At 47.9% G+C, this 24,335-nt stretch overlaps 1 protein-coding gene across 4 annotated transcripts in view; it reads left to right on the forward strand.

Annotated features, from left to right (window-relative positions):
* Nucleotides 1–24,335, forward strand: part of LOC146855746 (myelin-oligodendrocyte glycoprotein-like) — a 342,350-nt gene that overhangs the window by 215,516 nt on the left and 102,499 nt on the right. For all 4 annotated transcript variants that reach the window (XM_085653665.1, XM_085653663.1, XM_085653666.1 and 1 more), the window contains one exon: nt 129–294. In XM_085653665.1, coding sequence (XP_085509791.1) covers nt 231–294 — 64 coding nt within the window. In that variant the 5' untranslated portion in view covers nt 129–230. The remainder of the gene's footprint in view (nt 1–128; nt 295–24,335) is intronic.

Here is a 24,335-nt window from a genome sequence, read left to right on the forward strand (position 1 = left end):
ATCAACCTCAAGTACAGTAAGTCTGTTCTTTCTCTTGATTGTATCTTAGAACGTCTTCATATTATTTGCTGAGTAAAAATGTATATGCTTTCTTCAAATACCAACAGGCTTTTTACCCTGTTTTTTAGGCCAAAGTGACACCCGCAATATTTTAATCCAGCAATCATAGAAATTAAATCGAGAAATTGACTTATAAAGCTGAAAATGGAGTGAATGTAAAAAGAATATCAATGCCTTCGAAATCAGTCAACGCATTCTGCGCTTTGAGTTTGCTTCTGACATCTTTCATAACAGGTAAGTGCCAATACAGTGCCCAGGGATATTCTGAACATGGTGATTCTATTTCACAGAGAGCTCGTCACAAGTCACTGATGCACACACTCCTTACTGCAGGCTTGACACGCGCCCGCACACATGATAAGAAGTCTGTGCCCTGGCACAATAAAGAGTTAAGTGCTCCTTATATTATATGTTGACCAATATCACCTGATATCATTAGACCCTTTGCCTTCCACCCACGTGGGTGCATCGCAGAGGTCAAGCCATAAAAGATTGGCCTTTTTAATGCCAAGCCCCCCCCCCCCCCCCCCACATTTCGTGGTTGGAAATGGAAAGAGTTACACTTATGTTATGAATTGTAGGTATTTATTTGAGATAATAATAGAGCACTACAAGTCACCAGGGTATCCCCTGACTGGTGAAACCAAGGTGACCAGATAATAAACACTTACAATGGAAGGAATGTGGGTGGCTCAATAATGAGAGATGGACAGGTTTTAGGTGTCTAACTAGCCCAGACTGGGAGCAATCCATGGGAGCAGGGAGCAGCTTTCTGAATCTGTTGAGGTCTGGTTCAGATTTTAAAAGAAATGGGAGGGAGTTCCAGAGGGAAGATCAACTGAAGCAGAAGTGAAACCAATGCCACCTTGTTGGAAGCTTGCACTAGAATCTCCTAGCTGAGAACTGCTGTCTCCATTAACCCCAGAAGTCTTGTGTTCAAAGTTGTGTTCAATATTGCTCTTATTTTAGAGTTGTTGAGCTCTACTAACGTGTCGCCCCATGGAGACTTCAAAGAGCTAAAGACCCGGGGGTAAAGGTACAACTATTTCAAAGCAAGGCCTGTGGGTAAAGGTAAAACTATTTCAAAGCATGCCAGGCAGCTGTACTCCTGCTCGAAACTGTGTTTCCAATAGAACAGTTTTCCTTTCCTGTAGACTCACTAAACAGGAACTCCTTATTTAATAACATTTGTCTCGTCCTTTATTCTTAGTGCTGTGTATAGAATAACTTGCAGTTGTGACACTGTTGTGATGCTCCAATATTTGTAATTGACAGTTTTGGTGGGTGGTGTTTTATCATAGAAGCAGAGGTTGGGTTGATGCCTTGAACACAGAGAGCCCTGACCTACAAAGTGATGAACATCATATTTGGAGGCTACTGCTGGCAGTCAGAGAGTGTGCAAGACAGATGGAGGATAATAGGTGGGGAAAGATCTAACAGGCAAGAAAGTACTTCTTGGAAAAGGAAGGTTTTCAGACGATTCCTGAATGACTCACTGTCATCACACAAATACGATGGGGGGTATTTAAATAGGGAGAAGCCTAGATGGTGGTTGATCCTCATTTGCTCTCTCTTTTGTCAAACATTTTTCGGAAGGCGAACGCCCCGTACCCCCTTTTTATCAGCATTGGCTGATGGGAAACAAATACTGTGCTTCGCTCCTGAATAATTACATGATCCTGCCCCTGGCTCATCCGCTGGCCTCACCAGTCCTGGCATACAGGAATTAATACTTTTCAAATCTCCGGCTATTGAATTTAGTAAGGCGGCCTCATTTGTCATTGCTTCTTTGATTAATATTACCGATCCTAATATGCCATGCAGGGTTCTCTGCATCGGACTACCACCGATGGACTCCTTTTTTTGCCAGGCCTGTACAAATATTCCTATTCAAAGCGCACGTACTCAGGGCCGGCTTTAGCGTTGGTGGTGCCTTGTGAGACATTGTTTGTTGGCGCCCCCCCCCTCCCCAGCCCCACGGATTCCCCCACCACCACCCTTTAACAGTGCCCCTCGAGTCTCCAGAACCACTCTCTCTCAGATACTTTTAATTCGTTTTAGAGCGCCATTGCCACTCATACTAGTGTAGGGTGTCGAAGCTCTTTACATCACACTCACTACACAGAGACAATCAATCATAGTTGTGTAGATTATTAGTGTATAGGAAATGTTACATAAAACAGAGGACTACCAGGTACAGGGGACTACAAGGTACAGGTTTCACATCATCCTTTCTGGTAGACGGTATAGTTTAACATTGCTTGGTCTGGAGAAGCACAAACTCTGAATTTAAAACGTAACACCATGGTTGGGGGTTCTTTTTAATAATCAAAATTTAATTCTATCCAAATGAACCCGTTTTCCAACATTAGGATAATAAAAGACGGGATAAAATCATAACGCGCTAATGTATGCCTTGCAGTTTCTATGCTGCTCTTTGGTGACAGTTAATAGCTCATTGTTTGATGTTATGATCATAATTTATAAACTCAGTCACAAAAGTGTCACTCCAGAAAAAAAACAGTAACCCACTGACCTATTTGTATTATACGCGCTTTGTGATCTGCATGGTACATATTATTTGCAGCAGGCACATTAACCCTCTGCGCTACCTTACCACGAGTCAATTCTTCCAAAAGACAAACCTCCGATCCCTCTCTAAGAAGCATATTAATCACCGCAGTTATCTCAACTTTATATTTTTGCCGGTAATTTTCTGGAGGACAGGAATGCGGCAGCAGGTGCTTTTAAAACCACACAATACGGACCGGTCGCACCGCCCTGGAGCCGTCCCTGCACGTATTACAACCATTTGAATTCTCCAATCTTTCTCTTACGTCCCGTGGTACAACTTTTAGCCTAGGTGAAGACGAGCGTCTGGGGCTGGATATGGACCGCACATATTTTAAATCCAGGCCAAAGATCATTGAATCATCCTCTTGTCCTGCAGTCTGCCTTACAGCACCCGGTCCCTGTCCTTTTTCTTTATTAAGCTGATCAAAATTCCATATCCTGGGTAGGTCCCGGCTTTACCTTGAAATGCTCTCTCAGACTAACTTTTTTATAGGCATTGCAAGGGCTGATACTGATGTCGTGAGGGATATTGAGAGGGAAAATACTAACAGACTCCCCCACCTCCGTACTATTAACGTCCATGAATGTCAGAAGGGAATTATGTAATGTTGATAAACTCTGTGGGAGGAACTGAAAGGAGTGTGCCAAGTGCTTCCTCTCTATTTTCCAGGCACATGCCGCCTTTTAGAAGTTTTTTCCCACCTCGGGCTGGCTTTCTCCTTGATGGCATCCTTCCAACATTATGCTTTTAGCCAATTCTAACAAGGTTTTACGGACAGTTTTACTGTCCTTACCAATGCCCTTACTGTTGCAAAGTCATCCTGTGCCCTGGGCACCCCCATTTTATTTGCTGACTGGTACTGGTGGTAACTGACTCTGACTGTCCTTGGGCTCTGCCTAATCAGGCCTAGGGCCAGTGCTATGCTGAAAACCCACTGAGGGCCCAATTCTGATGTGGTTTGGAAAGCTTCTCGACCGAATGGGTTTGGGAATGGTTTCTGACCGAATTGGATCGGGAGAATTGACCGACAAAGAACGATGCAACCGGATGCATCCAGATACAATTTGGTTAGACTCCTATTGACTTCAATGGGAGCCTTGGTTCCGACCGAATGCATTGCTCCCATTGAAGAAACGGGTGTGTGGGATAGTAGGATCTGCACTTATGTTGCCCACACTTTTTTCTGATGTTAACACTGGTTTCTGGCTATAGTCTGGCTGGGTCCCTGCTAATCAGGCCCCAGCCTCTCTGTTCTCTCTAAACAACTTGGAGTGCATATTAGAAGCACTAGTGATTGGATACTGTGGTACCTTATGAGCCCCTTAGGAACCAAGGGCATAGGTACTTCACAGGCCTACCAGGGGCTGAAGCATGTATTATGCCACCCCTGGGAAGCAGACTAAATCTGACACCACAGGCCTGCTACTGCAGCCTGGGTGAGGTAGTGTTAGCACTCCTCACTGGGATATAGGTTCTCTATATCTATACCTGCACACACATATAAACCTATCAGTCACCCCTAAGGCAGGCCCTATCAACCCTGAGGGTAGGGTGCTTGGTTTCCATGTGAGGGGGTGCCTCTGCCTGAGCAGGGCCCCTCTGCAGCTGGCAGAGTCTATTCTCTGTGGCTGTTTGTGGATGCTGTTAAACCATATATTCTTAAGTGCATTACAACCTAGCGGTAAATGCTAACTTTGGGATGGCTGAATCAAAACATGTCGTGTTTGGTGTCAAACGCTTTGGAATCATACCCCCACACCAGTAACTGGTGTGAGAGTATGATCCCACCCTTCTAGAGAGATAGACGTGTACCTACTGTGGAAACACGGTAGAATCCTGAAAGAGCCCTGGCATCACAAAATGGATGACACCAGCACAGACACTGGGCTGCCCTCCTGCTGCTGACCGAAACTCGCAGTGGAGGAGGCCCAACAATAGGCGTCCTGTCACAGGGAGGTGTCACCACCTTCCAGACAGGATTTAGTGTATTGGGGCTGGGTGGGTGTACTCCTAGAGTGCTTTGAAGTCCTGCACTGGGGAGCAGTAGGCTCCTCTGTGCATATGCCAGCTCAAACCGGTTCAGGGGCTACCTGCCCCTGCTCTGGCGCGAAACTGGACAAAGGGAAGTGGGTGTAACCACCCACTCCCCTGACCCTCCCATAGGAGTGGTCATAGAGATAGTCCCTCCCTTTCTTTTAGTATAAGATAGGGAACCCTTGCCATTGCAAACTAGATATCCCTGGACGACGCTCTGAAGAAGAATCCTGGCCCTTCGACGTTCCACTACCTTTGGAAGACTGAAGAATCTACCTTGGAGTCAAGGAGTGACTCCCCTGCTTGGCAGGCACCAAAACTTTGAATCAACAGTCGCAAACTCTTCTGCTCCCTCCGGAGTCCGAAGTCCCTGCAGCCCCGGAAGTGGATTTCCTGACTTCTCGACGGCCATCGTGAGTCCCCAGCAAATCTGAGGCAAGTGGACCCCACGAGTGACGATAAACAGCAATCCCCGGGTATCGTGCACTATTGTTGAGTGCAACTCTCTTCATGATGTTCTACGAACTTGTGCGTTGGACCACGTGTGGCTCAAGCCTCCAGCAGGATTTCCACCGAAAATCAGAGGCCTACCTCATCCCGAATGACCGTGAGCTCCTGTGAAGTGAATCCTCCTGAGGCATCTTTGCGATCCCTTGCCAGCTGGCTTGTGGGTCCCCTGAAGACTTTTATATCAAACCAAAGGGCTCCCCTGGTTGCTCCAGGACTGTCCTGACTTACCCTTGCTGGCCGAGTCCCTCAGACCTTGCTGGTCTGCACCGCTGACTTTCTTCACTTTCCACAAGACTTGCTGTTGCCAAGGCTTGTTGGCTCCAATCCGGTTGCTGACACCTCAGTAAGCTGCAGACTTCGTGGGCACACCGAATCTAGCTTCTGGTCATCGTCGACGCCTCCTGGACCTCGTGGCTGAAGAGTCAAGACACCCATGATCACCTGAAATCACTCGACGACTGTGGGCATCCATCTTCCTGGGCCCGGGTCACTGGCAAGTGACCTTGAACACTGTCTCCTCTGCATTCAGGTCTTCTTTCTTCTGAATCCAGCCTTGGATTCCACCGGACACTTCTTCTGTCTTCACAAGCAGCAAGTCTTCTTTGGATCCCATTGAAAACGATACCGCGACCCGACACCAAAAGACACCTATGCACCCGGCTTCCCTGGGTGAGGTAACTCGTGCACTCCGGTGCTCCTGTGTGTGTTGGCTCTAGAACTACTTACCCTGTAAGTGACTTGCTTGTAGACTCTCCCGAAGTATCCTAAAACTTTAAAATTCCAACTGCGACTTGCTCCATTGAAGTCTATTGGGACCCGCGGCTGTGTTCTCACACTGCATGCGTCTCCCGTGGGTCCTTTACTTACCTACCTTGGGTGGATTAGTGAGGCCCCAGCGCTTCTGAAGACCTTAGGCCTTCTCCCTTCTCAAGTCGTTCTTGTTATACCTCTTTTTTTAGTATATGGTCTGGTATGCCCCTAGGGCCCCAGCCATACAAGTGCTTAATTTGTTGTGAAACGTTGATTCGTGCATATGTTCCTGACTTCTAATCTCATAAAGAGATTAATAAAGTGTGTCTAGAAATAAATACATATATATTTTATATATATACCTGTGTGGTGTCTTTTCATTTGGTAATTCAAGAGATTATAAGGTAAAACAAGCTGATTTACATTCCTCAGAGACTTAGCCTGAAGGCGCTCTCCACAGCTACCACTAGGATAGCTTTCTTTAAAAGGTTGTCTTAAACCTATCTACCATAAGAGTCGAATTGTACTGGTGCAAGGTGGCCACTTTAACTAGTGACCAGCATATACCAGGCCAACTTCTCACAGGGTGTCTGGGGAAAATCAGGCACCCTGTTGCGGGCACCCCCTGGTGCCTGCCACACTGTGCATGGATGGTAAGGGTGGACTCATGGGTACCCCCACGGACCCGATTGGGAAGCCTCCGGGTGCGGGGGCCCACTATGGGCCCCCAAAGTCTGTTTCGGACTGCCGATTCCAGTTGGACGGCATGATTCGGAAAGGCAGTCCAAATCCACCATCGTACACGGTTGTTCGAAAATGTGGGCGTAGAGACATACGATTCTGCTCCGTACAGCTCAGTCATTCCAAATGCCGTCGGGTTCAGATTGGGATATTCCTAACGCCTAACTCGCATCATGCTCGGTCAGTCAGAAACGTTTCTGAGGTGGTTGGAAAGACACGTTCCCGATCCGATTTGGACGGAGCAAATGCCAGTAGGAGGCCTTCCTTACAGCATCAGAATCAGGCCCTGGGAATACAATAAAAATGCTTACATAAACTAGGGTTTACTATGTGTTAGGGTACCCCTATGGCTTACCCTTTAAGTCCCTAGTGCATAATATGTCAGGGGGATTGAAACTACCTTTAAGTCCCTAGTATGGAATAGGGCAGGTCCGTTTAGAGGCAAGAAGCCTTTCTCCACTTGCATGTGTGCACTGCTGAGAAGCCTAAGGTCAGTTTAAAAGCAGCTCTGTGTTGCAGGACTTCTTTTAAATGTAAATTGTGCACAAACTCGACTTTGGTGTTTGGTGCACTTAAAAATAGATGCACTACAATATTTTGGCATATTAGGCACCCCCAGGGTCTTCCCTAGGTGCCCCAGGGGTGGGGGCCAAGTACCTATAGGGAGGACCCTTATAAAAGAAATTGTATATGCCCTGGGATTGAGAAATCGAACATTTCACTTCCCTCATTGTAATAAAGTGCTTCCCAAAATCAACGTTTGTGCTAGGAGCACTGTGGAGTGAAGATCTACAATATTTGTTTCATATTCAGCACCCCTGAAGTCTCCCCTGGGTGTTTCAAGGGTGGGGAGCCTGGAGATATAGGCAGGGTCCTCACAAAAGGTGTTATATAAGCCCTGCTGTTGGAGAAATTGCCTAGTTCAATTTCCCCACTGGAGATCCCCCACCACATAGGTTAACATGGCTATACATTATTACCAAATAACTCCCTTTTGGAATCACACAAAAAAATTATTCAAGGACTAAGGAGAATGGTTTTGATAAATCCAACAATGTACTATTGTTGAATTTATCCTAAAATGTACAGACAAGAAGTATTAAGACTTTCTTGTCTGTAAGCTAACATTTAGCCTTCTAGTGGTCTTCCCTGATTGTTCAGATTTAACAGAGTTAGCCAGGCCGCTTTGATGAAGTGATAAGTGGCTCACCACAGAGAGGCTAATCCGTTGGAAAGAACTCTCCTAAAGAGAACTGCCAGAACAGGGGAAGGTGCCATAAACCATGTGGGCTTTAAAGAGCAGATAGGACAGGCAGTAATATTCAGGTCTATCCCCCTCCACCCCCTTTGAACCAGCAACATGGCAGGCTTAAGGAAGGAATTTGCAGATGTTAGAGGGAGGGGAGCCATGGAAATGAGCCACACTGGAGGTTGGTGTAACTAGCTCTGCTGAGATTTCAACCATGTTGAATTTTGGGGGAATAGTGCTTTCTGGGAGGAGATTATGCCACACAGGAAGTGGTTATGCTCAGGGGTGTTTCCCTGCTCCTCTTTGGACAGGAGTGGCCTCCTGCTTGACCCCTGACAACAGTGAATAAGTAACTGAGATGGGCAGAGCCTCCCAAATCTGCTTCTTGAAACTGACAAGAAGGCTTGCGAAGCTCGAAACTTGATTTGCATCATCAGGCCCTGCATTCTGACTGTCTGTGCCTACTGCATTATCTAGAACTATAGCCCTTTGGATGTACCTTGCTTAAAACGGATTAAAGAGTGGACTCCCTGCAAGACACAAGTTAACATAGCTCATCTGCATCAAATCCAACAAGAGTCCCTTGCCTGGAGTGTATCCAGTGGACTTTTAAGAGTGTTGTCCAGGTGCATTTTAAGAATTGTTGTCCCAACCTTTTAATCACCATCCTGGAGATTCCAGTCCCCTGGATTGGGTTTTGAAGACGTTGGACCCTCAAGAGGAACTTCAGGGAGAGGTTCCAGCAGTTTGGGAAAGTTTGGTGAACTTTTGGGAAAAAGCTCCAGAAAGTGACTACACCCTCAAAGAAAGACAATCTGATGAACCCTCACTGAATCCGGCCTTTTATTTCTCTCAACCTTCAGCTAGTCAACTGGTATAACCTTAATCACACTACAAATCTCCTCAGTAAATAATGGGGTTGGGTTTCTTTCTCCATATACCGCCTGGCGACCGTTGGGCCTATGACGCTCTATGGCCCTAGCGGCGCGGCTGACCTAAAGTGAGAGGCCTCCCACAGCCGAGACCTCACAGAATCACTGTGAGGCTGTGAGGCTGACCCTGCTGAAGCTATCTTGCTGCAGTTGTGAGAGGAAGTCGCTGGCTCTGGAATTATCGCCCCAGCGCTATCTTGGTGAGGGACCCAGCGGATGGGTGAGTCCTGACTAATGCGACAGCGGCGACTCTCCTCCCACCGAACCTGTCGGCGACCACTCATGTGGAGGATCTGCGGAGCTGATCCTCCCTGCAGGCTGACCTTCAGAGAGCCAGACGGTATGTTGCGCCCCCTTGCTCCCTGGTGAGCGTTAACGGCCTTCACGGCCGATGGATTTTTGTGGGAAATGGGGCCGTATCAGGCTCAGGCCCAGAACACATACGGGGACTCGTTGACTGCCTCTGCCTGGCCTGCCCTGTGGACGGTGCTCGTGGGAGCCCTGCCTGCCTGCTCCTGCTGCCTGGCCTGTCCTGCGGACGGTGCTCATGGTAGCCCTGCCTGCCTGCTCCTGCTGGTCCACGCACCCGGGGCCGCCTGGCCACTGATGCAGCGCTCTGGGATCCTCATTGGGCCCATGGAGTATCCCATGCAGGAGTCGGAGTGAGGAGGAGGTACCCAGTCCGGGGGTCGTATCGGGCACAGGCCTGCCCTAGTTGTAGTGATTGGCCTTACCCTGGCTGAACAGTCCTCCTCTGCGATTGTAGGGTGCGGGTGGCAGTGACCGAGCCCGGACCACCTACTGGGTTGCCTTTGTCTTGCCTGGCACACAGCGGTGTCCCGGGAGTGTCCTGGCTGACCTCCCCTGCTGGCCAAAATTGCTGAGGCTGTCTTACCGTCACAACTGAACTCTGGGCACTCCTCCAGGCCCGTCGTGTGCCCCACATGCTGGGAGAAGTGTGAGTGGATCTTTGGACTTGAGGACCGTATTAAGCCTGGGCCCACTTTGGCTGGGGTGCTGGCTGGGGCCACTGCCTGGGGTTCTTGCCTCCTTCCTAGCACCCCCACTCTGCATGCCTGATACCTCGAGCCCCCTCTGCCGCACTTGGGGGGCACAGTTCCTGGGAGTGACCCTGCCGGGCCCGGGGTCAGATCAGACCCAGGCCCATTCCCCTATGGGTCACACAGACACAAGGCACTGTCCGCGACAGGATCCTGCCGTGCAGTCCGGCCAGACCCAAATTGCTGAACATACACACCCACAGGCGGCTTCCTCCATTGTGCTCTCATCCTCTGTCTCGATTTCCCGCATCTTGCCTGGTGCGCTGCTTTGTGTGGATCTGCGGCCTCTGCGCATGCCCCAGTAGACCCTTGGGAATGAGATAGACCAGGGAGATTAGCAAAGGAGTCCGCTAATACATAGCATAATCACCTCAATCCGCGCGCCTGCACCCGCTACAGAATCAGGAGGCCACACGCAGCACCTGCCCCCCCCAACCACCAACCGCATCTAATACTCCCTGTGAACAACATTCTGGATTACTCTCAAGAAATTGGTCGACAGCGAGGCCCCCCCGACTTGGCCACCCCACAACCAGACACCTCTTCCTTACCCCTACCACGGGGAGACCGTGATCCAGAGATGCAGTGTCCTCTTTGGTGTTAGACACCAAATTAGCATCTGTGGAGAAGCTGGGTACCTCATTAGCTCAGACCAGGACCTCGCTCAAAGACCGCATTGACAAAATCACTTCAGACTTTACTTTGCTCCATCACGATCACCGCAAATTAGCAGACAAAGTACGAGACATGGAGTCCTCCCTCGCAGAAGACTGTCCTATCATTGCAGACACAACAGCCAAGATGCGTGACCTGACCAGAAGGGTCTACCTTCTGGAGAGGCAAGCTAAGGATGCAGAGAGCTGCTATTGCAGGAATACCAGTGGAGGGATCTGATGCAATGAAGTACACTGAACGTTGTCCTCAGGCCCTACTCCCCCCAGGCTCACTCTCCCCTTTTTTGCAATCCAAAGGGCACACCCTGTACCAGCAAGGTGGCCTCTACCCAGCTCGAGGCCACACCCCTCTCTCTTCCACCTCCTCAACTACAAAGACAATGATGTTGTCCTGTGCGAAGTCCGCAGACTCGGGGGGTGAGGGTGAAGGTACAAGTGGATGATGCTGCTGTTCTCTTTTTCCCTGACTACGCCACAGGAGTTCAGAAGAAGCAGGGCTCCTTATTGGAAGTGAAAAGGTGCTTGCAAGAACTAGACATACTGTACTCACTCCAATTACCGGCATGCTTCAGAATCACAGCCCACGGAACCACAAACTTTTTCGACACGAAAGAGGAGGCCTGGTCCTGGCTGGAGTATACCACATGACAGGGATCATCCCCGAGACATGGGGAAGGCATACCCCGACACATAACCGCTCTAACACATGTGGAAGATGCCGTCTTCAAGTCCGCCCAACCCGAAACTCTCAGCTCCGGAACAGGTGATTCAGGAACGCAGGGAGGCCCAAAAAGCAGTGGCGATGCTGGGTTCCCACGAGTCAGACAGGGACAGAGACTTGGAGGCTACTCCTGACCTCCCCTTCAGCGAGGACAGCTCCACTGTGACCTTGCCTTCCGGAGAAGAGTCCAGGCCATCCTCAACGGTCACTTCTTGTACGGCAGATGAACTGTTCTAAAGACCTTGTTCCTCTTCCGTGTTGTGCAGGAAATGTGCTATATCTGATTTGCCTCTAACTCCCCAGCACAGCTCATTTACCTGTCTTTAACTGTACACTCACAGAGATCCCCCACAGGCATCTAGGGGTCACTCTCCCCTCACACAAGTACGCCTGATATATCGCCTTGTAGGCACTTTAACGTGACATGTGGGGACTGGCAGCTCGGGCAGTCACGCAAGACGTCTGAAACCCCTGATAAGTTGCATTGCCACCCTCCTCAAACAGCTCAGTTTGTCTGGTGTTGTAGTGGGTTGGTTTTCTTCATCCCTACAGTTTGGGCGGATACATGTTGTCCCTCTGCCCTAATACAGTTACTGTACATTTTACTCCTCCTTACCTTCCTCCAATGGTCCACACGTTTTCCTCCCTCTCCTCCTACAAAATCTCTGACAGCAGCTTGATGCCACACATGCCCAGGCACTACACATCCTAGTAGATGCGACCCTCTGCCTACTTATCTTGTTACACTGCATGGCTCTCCCAAGGCCGAGAACATAACTGCACTCATAGATATCTCATTAGAAAATGTAGTTAACTAACATTATCACTTGGAACGTGTTGGGGATGCACACTCCCGCACATTGTTATAACAGATATGCCTATCTCAAACGACACTCAATCCACATAGCGCTATTGAAGGAAATGCACCTAGCTTCACTAGAAGTGCAACGGCTCCGCCGTATATGGCCCAGGCAGGTGATTGCCACAGACTACTCCGCGCATGCCAGGGGAGTCCTAATCTGGGTGAGATCAGGCACCCCATTTCATGCTGATGAATCACTGATAGACAAGGTCAGACGCTGTGTTTTCGTGTGTGGCCACCTAGATGGGCGACACATGGTAATTGGAGCGATATATGCCCCTAACGCCGAGCAAACTTCGTTCTGGCAATCCCTATCAGTTACCCTAGGCACTAAAGCTCCTTACCCTGGCTCATAGCTGGGGACTTTAACGCAGTACTTGACACATCCCTAGATAGATCGCGCACTCGCACACACAACTGCAGTCTCAAATGCCCAAACACTGCTCGACTGGCTCTCTCACTGGCAACTCATGGACATCTGGTGCGCTCAACACCCAGTGACCAATCTCTAGTAATTTTTATCTCACCCCTACAACCTTCACGTCCATATTGACTGTTTTGTAGGGTCGGCAGCACTGCTCCCCGACTGCCACCATGCCGACTACCTGGGGCTCATACACTCAGACCATAATCCCCATCTCATCCAGTTTAAACGGCCTGGCCTCGACCAAACCACACGCCCCTGCCGTTTTCAAGCGACTGACTTGGAAGACCCACCTTATCGAGAATCCTTAGGTGAAGCCATAAGCACATACTTTGACGTTAACTCGGGCATGGGAACAGATGTGGGGTCGGAGAGGGATGATTTGCTGGGTCTGGCTTGGGGCATCTGCAAACAGCTAGACCAAAAGGTATCACATATAGAATGCTTGCTTCTCCAGTTGGGACCTGCTATAGCGTCGGACCCTGCGGAAGCTCACCCCCTGGTGGAGGCAAACACGTGGAGCTGTTGGAAAGACTGCGATGCCTAAACTACGCTACCAACTCTATGCACTCCTATTCCTCAGTGGACAAAGTGGGCTGCCTACTGGCATGTTTAATCTGACAAGAGCATACGTGGCAGCCAATTCTCATGCTGCACTCATGTACCAGGAGCACACTCTACACCCAATTGGACATTCATTCTGAGTTCATAACGCATTATAAAACACTCTATAGTTCACACACTGTACCACACCCGCGCAACCTGGAGGAATTTCTTGCTCCCCTCCCCTTGCCTGCTATTACACCACAGCAGCAAGACGAACTAGACAAACCGATTACTCTCCTTGAGATACAAGCAGCGGTTCAATCATTGGCCACCGGGAAAGTGCCTGGCCCCTACGGCCTGCCAGACGAATATTATAAGGCATATGCCACAGAGCTGGCCCCCCACCTTCTGGCCCTCTGAGACCTAGCAGGAAAAATCCCATTTGCCGGCTTTGCTGCATGAGTTTCTATTGGTCTCCTTACCAAAACAAGACCGCGTCCCGGAACAGCTGGGCTCTTACCACCCTTTGGCTCTCCTTAATACAGATTATAAAATATTGGTGAAATTATTGGCAGAACATTAGGCCCTCTGGTCCCACATTGGCATACCAGAATGGGTTTGTCCCATCTCGTAACACCTCACTAATCCTGCGCGACTTTTTTCGTGTGGCCAGATACGCTCCAGAGCAATGGCCTCAATCTGGGTGCTTGCTTCTAAATCTGGAGAAAGCGTTCGATACTTTGAAATGGAAATACCTGCTTTCTGTACTGGCCAGGTGTGACCTGGGCCCTCGCTACATCCACCTGATCAAACTCCTATACACCCTGCCCTCAGCAAGAGTGAAAACCGGGCCCTATCTGCCAATAGCCATTGGACACGGTACAGGACAGGGTTGCCCTCTGTCACCTCTGTTATTCTCTCTAGCCATGGACCTGCTAGCGACCGCTATCCGGCTTGGGGGAGCAGAATGGGCAATACCGCTTGGTGACGCAACACATGCAATTTCGCTCTATGCGGATGACCTATTACTATATGTCTGAGATGTCAGGGCTCCCCCAGGTACCATTGACACCACACTCGCTGAGTTTGCATCACTGTCTGGCCTCAGAGTTAATTGGGCCAAATCGTGCCTGTACCCCTTTAACTCCTCTATCCTAGCAGCCTACCACCCTAAAGATACTTCTCTGCCCTACACTAGGAGAGCATGGATAGCAATGTTATCTCTAGAGTTCTTTGGGACCATGTGAACACCATACATGTTCACAGTGAACTTCAGCTGGGAGAGAGTGTTCCTTCAGAAGGAAAGTACATGATCAGCTGAACTCAGCTCTTCTCATTACTAGCTCAGCAAAAGAAGTACCTTCAAGCCCCTCACACACGCCTACAAAGCCCTCCACAATGCAGGACCTGCATACCTCAACCACAGCCTCTCCTTCTACACTCCCACCAAAAACATCTGCTCCACTCAACTGGCCCTGGCTACCATCCCATGGATCCACAAGACCATGGTTAGAGGAAGATCCTTCTCCTACCTCGCTGCGAAGACCTGGAACTTCCTGCCTCTGCAACTCAGGGAATCACCATCGCTGCCGGGAAGGACCTCAAGACCTGGCTCTTTGACTGAACTGCATATCCACCCCCCCCCTCTCTGCACCTTAAGACCCTTCTGGGGGAATAGTGGTTCTGAATCTTCATAAGAAAACTGATTGATTGACTCTTAACATAAAAGTAGATGCTATGGCAGTTTGGCAGGACCTCGCGACCTAGTGTGGAGATCTTTCCTACTCAGTGGTCAAATCAAGGGGTATATATGGAATACTGACCAATGACTGTTAGCCTGCACTGCAAAAATCAAGTGGGGGATTTCCAAAATCTGAGATGCAAACCATCTGAACCAGCAAGATGAAAATACATGAACTCGGACTACATGTTTACCTTTCATGTCTACTGTTAAACCTTGAAATGCATATATTGAGAAGATTAAGGTAAACTTGTGTTGCCCAAACATAGACAGACTAACTTAACATTTTTAAAATGGAGTCTCAATTGGGAGTTCATGACATTCTCGGCTTGTACATCTGAGGGTGAATAGACTACATAAAAAAGTGAAATCCATTCTCTTGAAAGAAGAAAATTAAAAATGTCTTATCTAAAATAAATGCATGAATAAAATGAGCATACATTTTAAAATAAAGAAAATAGTTTGATGAGAAATTTTCTTTCATTGGGATTTAGGATACAAAGAACAGTCTTTCATGCAACATCGCATTCTGTTCATTTTCTCAGTCAGGTTGTAGGACAACCAACTCTAGTTGTCTCCAGAGCAGAAGGATCACGGGCAGCATATGAATGATCGATGAGATTATTTGGTACCATGTGTATGGAGCAGGCTGCTTGTGAAGTTGATGTACAAACTGATTTTGTGGTTCTAGAGCACGGGTACTCATAGTACGGCCCGCGGGCCGTTGGCGGCCCGGCAAGCCTTCCTTGGCGGCCCGCGGACCTTGCAGACAGTGCCTGTGCCCTGTGCTTGTCAGCGAACACCGCCGGTTACAGCAGTGCGGAGCTGTGAGGCCGGGCAATTCTTTTAAAGGCCATTTACTTGTTAATGAGGCTTTGTTGTATTTCACCTCTTCTTAGCACCCCTGCATCTCCCCTCTCATTGAGTGGAGATGCAGGGGCGCCTAGAAGAGATGAAATACAACAAAGTCTCATTAACAAGTGAATGGTCTTTAAAAGACCTGTGAAGTACTTGGGTGCGGCGGCCGTGTGCATTCCCTGGAAGCCGTCTCAGCGCTGGGTGAGGTGACAGAGGACAGCAGGGTGAGGTGATGGAGGGCAGCAGGGAGTGAGAGCAGGGGGTGAGGTGACAGCGGGAGGAAGACAGAGTGCAACAGAGGGAGGAAGAGGGAAGGAGAGAGAGGGAGAGGAGGAAGACAGGGAGAGGAGGAAGACAGGGAGAGGAGGAAGACAGGGAGAGGGGGGAAGACAGGGAGACAGAGAGGGAGACAGAGGGAGGGGGAGGGAGGGAGGGAGAAGGAGGGAGACGGAGGGAGAACGGAGGAGGGAGGGAGGGAGACAGTGTGAGAGATAGATAGATAGATAGATAGATAGATAGATAGATAGATAGATAGATAGATAGATAGATAGATAGATAGATAGATAGATAGATAGATAGATAGATAGATAGATAGAGAGGGCGGGAGACAGAGTGAGAGATAGATAGATAGATAGGGAGGGCGGGAGACAGAGTGAGAGATAGATAGATAGATAGATAGATAGATAGATAGATAGATAGATAGATAGATAGATAGATAGATAGATAGATAGATAGATAGATAGATAGATAGATAGATAGGGCGGGAGACAGAGTGATAGATAGATAGATAGATAGATAGATAGATAGATAGATAGATAGATAGATAGATAGATAGATAGATAGATAGATAGATAGATAGATAGATAGATAGAGAGGGCGGGAGACAGAGTGAGAGATAGATAGATAGATAGATAGATAGATAGATAGATAGATAGATAGATAGATAGATAGATAGATAGATAGATAGATAGATAGATAGATAGATAGATAGATAGATAGATAGATAGATAGATAGATAGATAGATAGATAGATAGATAGATAGATAGGGCGGGAGACAGAGTGATAGATAGATAGATAGATAGATAGGGCGGGAGACAGAGTGATAGATAGATAGATAGATAGATAGATAGATAGATAGATAGATAGATAGATAGATAGATAGATAGATAGATAGATAGATAGATAGATAGAGCGGGAGACAGAGTGATAGATAGATAGGGCGGGAGACAGAGAGATAGATAGATAGGGCGGGAGACAGAGAGATAGATAGATAGATAGATAGATAGATAGATAGATAGATAGATAGATAGATAGATAGATAGATAGATAGATAGATAGATAGATAGATAGATAGATAGATAGATAGATAGATAGATAGATAGATGTGCATACCGGGTCTGGTGGCTCAGTAGATGAAGGCGTCTGCTGCAGTGGCCTGTGTTCAACCTCATGGTCATAGTTTTTTTTTGCTCTAGCCCCGCCCCCTCCCCCACTGGCCCCGCCCCCACCAGTGCGGCCCTCAGCCAGAAACCACACTGTAAATTTGGCCCCCGAGAGAAAGTTTGTGAGTACCCATGTTCTAGAGCATTCAAAGATGGTGAATGTGCTATGATCGGTGGCTCAAATGACATCAGTGGCACAAGTCAATCATCAGGAAGTGATTCGAAGAGCGAAGTCTGTCCCTCATAATAAGCATTTTGGAACACAGGCAGGTGCTTTGCTCGGCACTACTTTTGGTATGACTGCAGCAGTTTCACATCCAAGAAAGCATTGGGGGTTGCTCCTGATGTAGCTCCAAGATGATTACAGATGTGCAGTTTGTACACCAAAAGATGAATCTTACTTACAGAACATATATTTTGTAAAAGGACAAGTTCCAGATACCACTTATTTCTGAAAGTCATTTAAGTTCCAAATTGTGCTTTCTCTGCACTTGTGCTTAGCTCGATATGTGTACTCCATGTTGCCTAGGGGACTGACACCCTTGTTTGATTAGAAGGCAGATGACAACACAAGAGCAGATGATTAAAAAGATATTGGGGAATCCTCCAATAGACTTGAGAACAAGAGTGACATACTGAGGGGATCAGTCCAAACGCAGCTTTAAATCCATTCACCAGATCAGATCCAATTTTATTTAAAATGTACACAATACCCGTTGTGCTGGACACAATGAATATTATGTGCCAAAAGTCTGCAAAATGAGTGAGGTTTGTGTTGTGTTTGTAACAGCCTTTGTATTTCTGAGGCAGTTTGGGCTATTTGTAAGTTGTAGCTGGAGAGGTTAAAGACACCTCCTTTTGCAGTAAGACTGCAAACCATTTACTAATTTTGGGAAAATGCATGTCCTTTGTATCAGTTCTAGGCCAAGGCACAACTTTGGTTACATGATTAGGTGGTGGATACAAGTTCACACCACAACATTGTATTGTTTTAGAAACTGTAATCACGTATGGTTGATTGGGTCCCAACCCACAACAGCTAATATTAGTTAACACTAAATATGTACGTTTATTTAAATTTAAAGGTGCGTGATTTGTCGGAATAAATGAAGCAGGAGTTACTTATAAAGGGGAACTTAAGCCTGGCATCAAACGGTTACTCATCCCTTGCAGAGAAACAGAATCCCACAGTAGTAAGTGACCTAGAGGATTTCTGCAGGTAGAAACACTGAAAATACAGGGTTGCCTTCAATTAAACACATATCGGAAAAAGGAAGATTCCACATATGATGCAGTTGTGTCTTGTGCATGTTCTCGTACCAGCCTAATGATTGATATATCATGAAAAGTTGGAAGGGAAATTATGCCATGTATAAGCCATGTGACAGGTATATTTTCACTAATGGTAAATGTGGTTCCATCTGTTTATTCGATACTTAACAAGGTGTAGGTGGATTCCTTTTTACCCATTTCTTATGTGTTAATGTCAAATTATGTGTCTCAAAAATGGCTGTTTCATTTAGGAGCTGCCGAGGCATGTGACATGCTCAAAGAGTTTTATAACGCCCAATTAAACTGCATTATGGTTCTTAACTGAGCCTGGTCAAGAGATCTAATGCTGAGAACATTATAATATTTAATGAATACAGTCTTTCAGAGAGTGTGTGCATGCCATTGTCTATAACTTAAAAAACTACTTGCATGTTTTCTCTATGCAATTGTCAAATTGTTTAATCAATTTCTTTTTCTGAATGTTTATTCTATTCATTCTAAGTGGCATATATTACAGTCAATATAAAAGGTTTCGTTCTATTGGGTGTGGTCCCAGGAGAAAATCCATATTTAATTAAGGACAAATGGTCCTTCACAGCTGGTACATTGGAATGTGCTAATTAATGTTGGCACAGCTTACCCACACTATATGTGGTAATGTTTACAGGTATGTGCCTGTTATATCGGGGATCAGGCTGATTAGCTTTAGGGCCAAGAGTGTTGGAAAGAAAACTGTGCAAGCATGTATTACAGTCAAAGGAGCATAAGGTTAAATTTTCAGAAGATAATATGTAAGCACTCTAGGTTTAATTTTTAATCAGATTATCTAATGGAGTGTCTAATATGTTTATTATCACTCACCAATTGGCTAAATGGCTTTGAATCAACACTTGGTATTGAATGTTTTTCAGATCTCTCCTAATTCCAAATGCCAGATAGGTAGGCTGCTGGATTGTGTTTCATTCAGTAAAATCTCTTTTCTGGGTGTAGTGTATGCTCAGAATAAGGCCTAAACTTGCCAATTTCAGCCCCCCCACCCAAATACCTATTTTCATCATTATTTTCTGTTCAATAGTCATATGCCTGGGTGGCCGGGTTTGGATTAAAATCCTCGGGGTACATTAGCTTGGTGGTAAATAGGTTTTTCAGAAGTTGTTCTGAATGTTGTGTAAAACATAAAGCTGACAGGTAGGGCCTGTCCTCACTGTGAAAATAGGGACATTTCTTTAAAAAAAATAGATGACTATTAGGAATGCTCTCACTGTGGGTAACTGTAATTGTAATATAATTAGTTTATTTATTAAACTTATACATAACAAGCAAGAAGCACGATGCTACAGTTTGACAGCAATAATTTGCGCACATAGAGAGCCGCTCAGTACAATGAAACAGATTGCGTACAGATCAACTGTAAATTAATATGTCACTGTGTTCAAATACCATGTACCATACCGGTGACTGTAGTACATTCCCTCCCGGCTGCACCAGAGCGCTACAATATAAGCATGTGGGCATCGCCTTCTGCCGATTTGAGTTCAGTGATCTGAATTTTATGGCGTCTCCTCTTAAGTAACTGGGCCAGAACAGCACCCGGCCGTTCCCCCTCACCATGTACCCACGCTGTAGCATATTTACCCAAGTGTTTAAGTTCGGCATCCTCCACTTCTTGATATTCCTCCAAAAGTGCCCTAATTTCCAGTGATACAGTGTCGTCTGCTTGTGCTAACGGTTTTTGTTCTAGGACTCCCAGTTTCTTTTCCAAGTTTACCAGACGTTGTCTAATAGCTCGGAGGACCCCTGAATGCTTAGACATCGCAATGCCGCGAATGTAAACCTTGAAGGTCTCCCAGATCACTTGAAAACTATCAACCGAGCCCACGTTTGTGGCAAAGAAAGTCTCTATGGCTTCCGCCAGTTCAGCCTTAAAGGCCGAATCCAACAGCGAATAGGGAGGGAATCTCCAAGTAAATGGTGGTATACTCTTCCTAGGGGGTGGCCAACACTAGCAGAAGGGGGGAATGATCAGACAAAGTACGTGGGAGCACCGTACACTCCCTGACATTATCGTAAAGAGGCAGGGACACTAACCAATAGTCAATCCTGGTATGCAAATTATAATAAGCAGAATAATGTGTGTAGCCCCCTGTGTGCGGATATCTCGCACGTCGTACATTGCACCGGTCCAGACGCGTCATAATCTCTCTAATTCCCTGGCTGCAGCCGAGAGGAGTCTGTCAGGGCCCTCCGATCGATCTGCGGATGGACTCCTGCTCAGATTTAATTCACCTCCCCAGAGGAATCGTCCCTCCCTGTATTTGCTGGCTTCAACAATTAGTGCATTAAAGAATTCAGGGCAGTCATAATTGGGGCCGTAAACGTTCACTATTACTAGGTCTATGCCCTTCCCCTGGCACCATGTATCATGTATCTGCTGTCACTGTCTGTGTCAAGAGGTACTAATGAATAGGGAGATTTGGGGTTAACCCATGTAATCACCCCTCTGGCGTGTGTGGTAAACCCTGAGGCGTGTATGTTATCCTGTAGACCTCTGCTGCGCAGCAGTGGGCTGTTAAGTGTAAGGTGCATCTCCTGTAATAAAGCAACATCAATATTTTGATTCAGCATGTAATTTAATACTTTGCGAAGTTTCCTATGATCATTAAGTCCCCTAACATTCCACGTAAGCGCTCGGAGAGCTTCAACAGTTGTGTTCTCTCTGGTGCAGCTAGGTACCACCATCGCACGTGTCAGATCTATACCCACAATTTGACCTGTGTAGCAAACAATTGTCTCTCACATCATGTGAATACTGGCAAAAAGCATCAATCTGAAAAAACAACCAAGTGCTTCTTAAAACCCGCCACCCCCCTCCCATGTCAGACCATCCCCAACTTGGTTGCGGTGTTTCCCCATAAACTATTAGGACACCCCTTTCCCCCAACAAGAACAAGAAACACTCCCAAGTGTGATTCACACGTGGGCGGAAGTTGCTCGTCAGACAAGGAGAATTATCAGGCCTAAATGAGGCCGCACTCCAAGCACCATCGTAAACGTATTTTGCAACTACTAATCCCAATGTATCCCCAAACCCCCTCAGCAGAGCCAAACACAGTTCGGTAAGCATGGACACAGTGCCAAGATATGTTGTGACCGAAAGTCTACCATGCAAGTCCCATCAGTCCGGGGTCAGACCCCACAAGATGAAATCACCGTCCTGAATCTGAGCGCAAACTCCGCTGCTCTCCTTAGCTGTGCCCCCTCTGCATGACGCCCACTCTATCTCGATGGGATAGCAGAGGTAACTGGGTTGATGCCCCATCCATTGTGATACCGAGGACCCCACTGACTAGCACCCCACCCACACCACAGTCCCCAAACCATACTTATCACACAGAGGCGCCAGCCAACGAAAAGTCCTGTTCATCCAGCTGCCCTCCTGTTGCCCCAGCAAGCAGTTGCCGCTCCGGGCTAAGACGCTTCTCTCTCGACCAGTCTTTCAGTGCCTTCTTTAGGGCCTTCGGGTCAGTGAAGATGTGAGATCGACCTTGCCTGTTAACGCGCAGTTTCGCTGGATATAACATGGCATAATCCACACCAATATCGCCGAGCTGCTTTTTCATCGGAGCAAACTGTCGGCGTGCCTCTTGAACCTGGAGCGTGAAGTCCGGGAACAGAGAGATCGTGGATCCTTTAAATTTCAAAGGCTGTTTCTCCCTAGCCAGCTTCCACGCCACATCCCGGTCCCGATAGTTAAGTAATTTTGAAATGATCGGTCGAGGAGCCGCTCCCGAGGGCGGCCGCGGGCCCAGAGAGTGGTGCGCTCTTTCCACCACATACATAGCGTGCATGTCCAGCCTCTCAGCGTGTTTGTCAAGTCTTTCGGTCATACGGTCCTTTCTGTAGGACAGCGCGTCCATCTTGTTGCCAAGGGTCGAGATACCACTCTGTAGGCTCTTTTCCATTGCCACCAGCATACTCCGGATAGCCTGTCGCGTCTCTTATACAGGCTGCTCCTGCATCCTGGCAGCGTCTTCGGTGGAATGCATCACGGGACTTTTACCTCTTCTGCTCAAACGATATCTTCGGTTGCGGTCTATCCACTCTGCCCATCCTGGTCTCCAGAGGCACTCAAACAGCAGAGGAGCAGAACTCCACCACTCAAGGGGGTCAACACACCTATCACCGCGTCTGCATGGGGAGTACAGCGGTTGTCCTAAAGGCGGGACACAGGCACCTGTGGGGGCAGCCACAGACAGAACCGCCCAATGCACTCTCCTTCCCAGGCAGACGCAAACCCCCAACGCTATGCCCCAGAACCACTGGGCAGCGCGGTGGTGCGAATACCGACTGTCGAGTCAAACTCCACTGCAGTATCGAACACGGGTGGAAGTGGCCTCATTCGCCAAGCCAGGTCAATGAGTTTACCCCATGGACAGAGGTTATGTCTGCTCCTTCAAAGGGTCCCACTGCATAGCAGTCTTTAGGAGGGGTGTAAGGGCCGGCAGCAGTCAGCGAATCGCGTAACAGGGCAACTCCAGCAGAAGGAGCCCGGCAATGCCGGCCCTCTCCCCACAGGCAAGAGTTTCTTTAGGGAGCCGTGTCGTCTACGGGCAGTCACCAATGAGTAATAGGTTCCCGCTCCAGTCCCACGATGTCCGGCCAGCAGGCGCTGCCCACAGCACACCGCACGACCCCGGTAAAGTGGCCTCCAGGGGCTCAGCAATTGCTATCAATGCAGGCCCCCTACCTCTCTGGCGGCAGCGATAAGCATCGGCATCACACAGGGTACAAAATGGAGGCTCCAATCAGCCCGGTCATCCAGAGCTCCCCAGGGCCCGCAGAATGTCTTAGTGAAAGTCACCACAGCAGGCGCGTGTCCGACAGCGCCCGCGGGCGCACCAGAAGCCAAAAGGGGGGCAGCACGTCCCCTAAGGCACCAGTCTGCGATCCGCACCTCAAGCCGGCAACAGACCTTCAAGTCGGGGCCTGAGTTACGCAGAAGCTTACTGTCGAGCAGCGCTGCAGTCTGTGAAAGTGCCGGTCTGCAGGAGCTCAGCAGTGTGAGGCTCAGCCTGGCATGACGAACCAAAGGACAGTCTCGATGTTGCGGCACAGCCTGTGCGCCTCTGGCTCCCCCGCGATCGTACCGCCCCCCGTACGAACCTTAATCCGGGGATTGAGGCCTTGTCCCACCTGGGAATGACGGGATCTCTATCTCTGTTCGTAGAGGCAGCACAAAGGTCGGGATCGCATCGGGTCGGAGCTGCAGACCTAAGAAGACAGGGAGCCACCTTCCGGTGACTCTCTAGTAGCATAGTTGCCGGATAGGTGAAGGATTGTTCGACGGTGGCTCAGAGCTCTCAGCTCAAGCGGCCATCTTGGTCGCGAGCAAGCTCAGCCCCCATCTTCGCAAGATAACTAGTTCGATGTATGTAATGGTATGCATAAAGATTAAATCAATACCATTTTTTGTAGTAAAGTGCATTATGTAGGGTTCTAGATGTCTCTAAATCAGACATTATGAGTTTATAATTCAGTTTGCCAGTCACCTGAAATAGAACAGCATTTATTTAGACCTTAAACACATATGGCAATTGCTGTGTCTCTGTCGGTGCCATAAGCTGATAAGGAACCCTTTCCTAAAACATGCCCTTTGGGCTCAGGATAAGCTGTAGAAATCTCATCGAGCTCTGTGAGAAGAAAGATTATCTTGTAGTTCCCAAACCACAGGTTTTAGTGCTGTTCTTTCAGGGACAAAGTGTCCATTCAGTAGTTGTAGATGAGCCAGCATCATAAACTACAAGATGAAAAGGAATACTGCTGTCACAACCCAAACATAGGACCACACTGGTAGTAAATACCTGCCATAAAAGCAATGGTAA

This window comes from Triturus cristatus, chromosome 4_1 (assembly GCF_964204655.1).
Source record: "Triturus cristatus chromosome 4_1, aTriCri1.1, whole genome shotgun sequence".
NCBI lineage: Eukaryota > Metazoa > Chordata > Amphibia > Caudata > Salamandridae > Triturus > Triturus cristatus.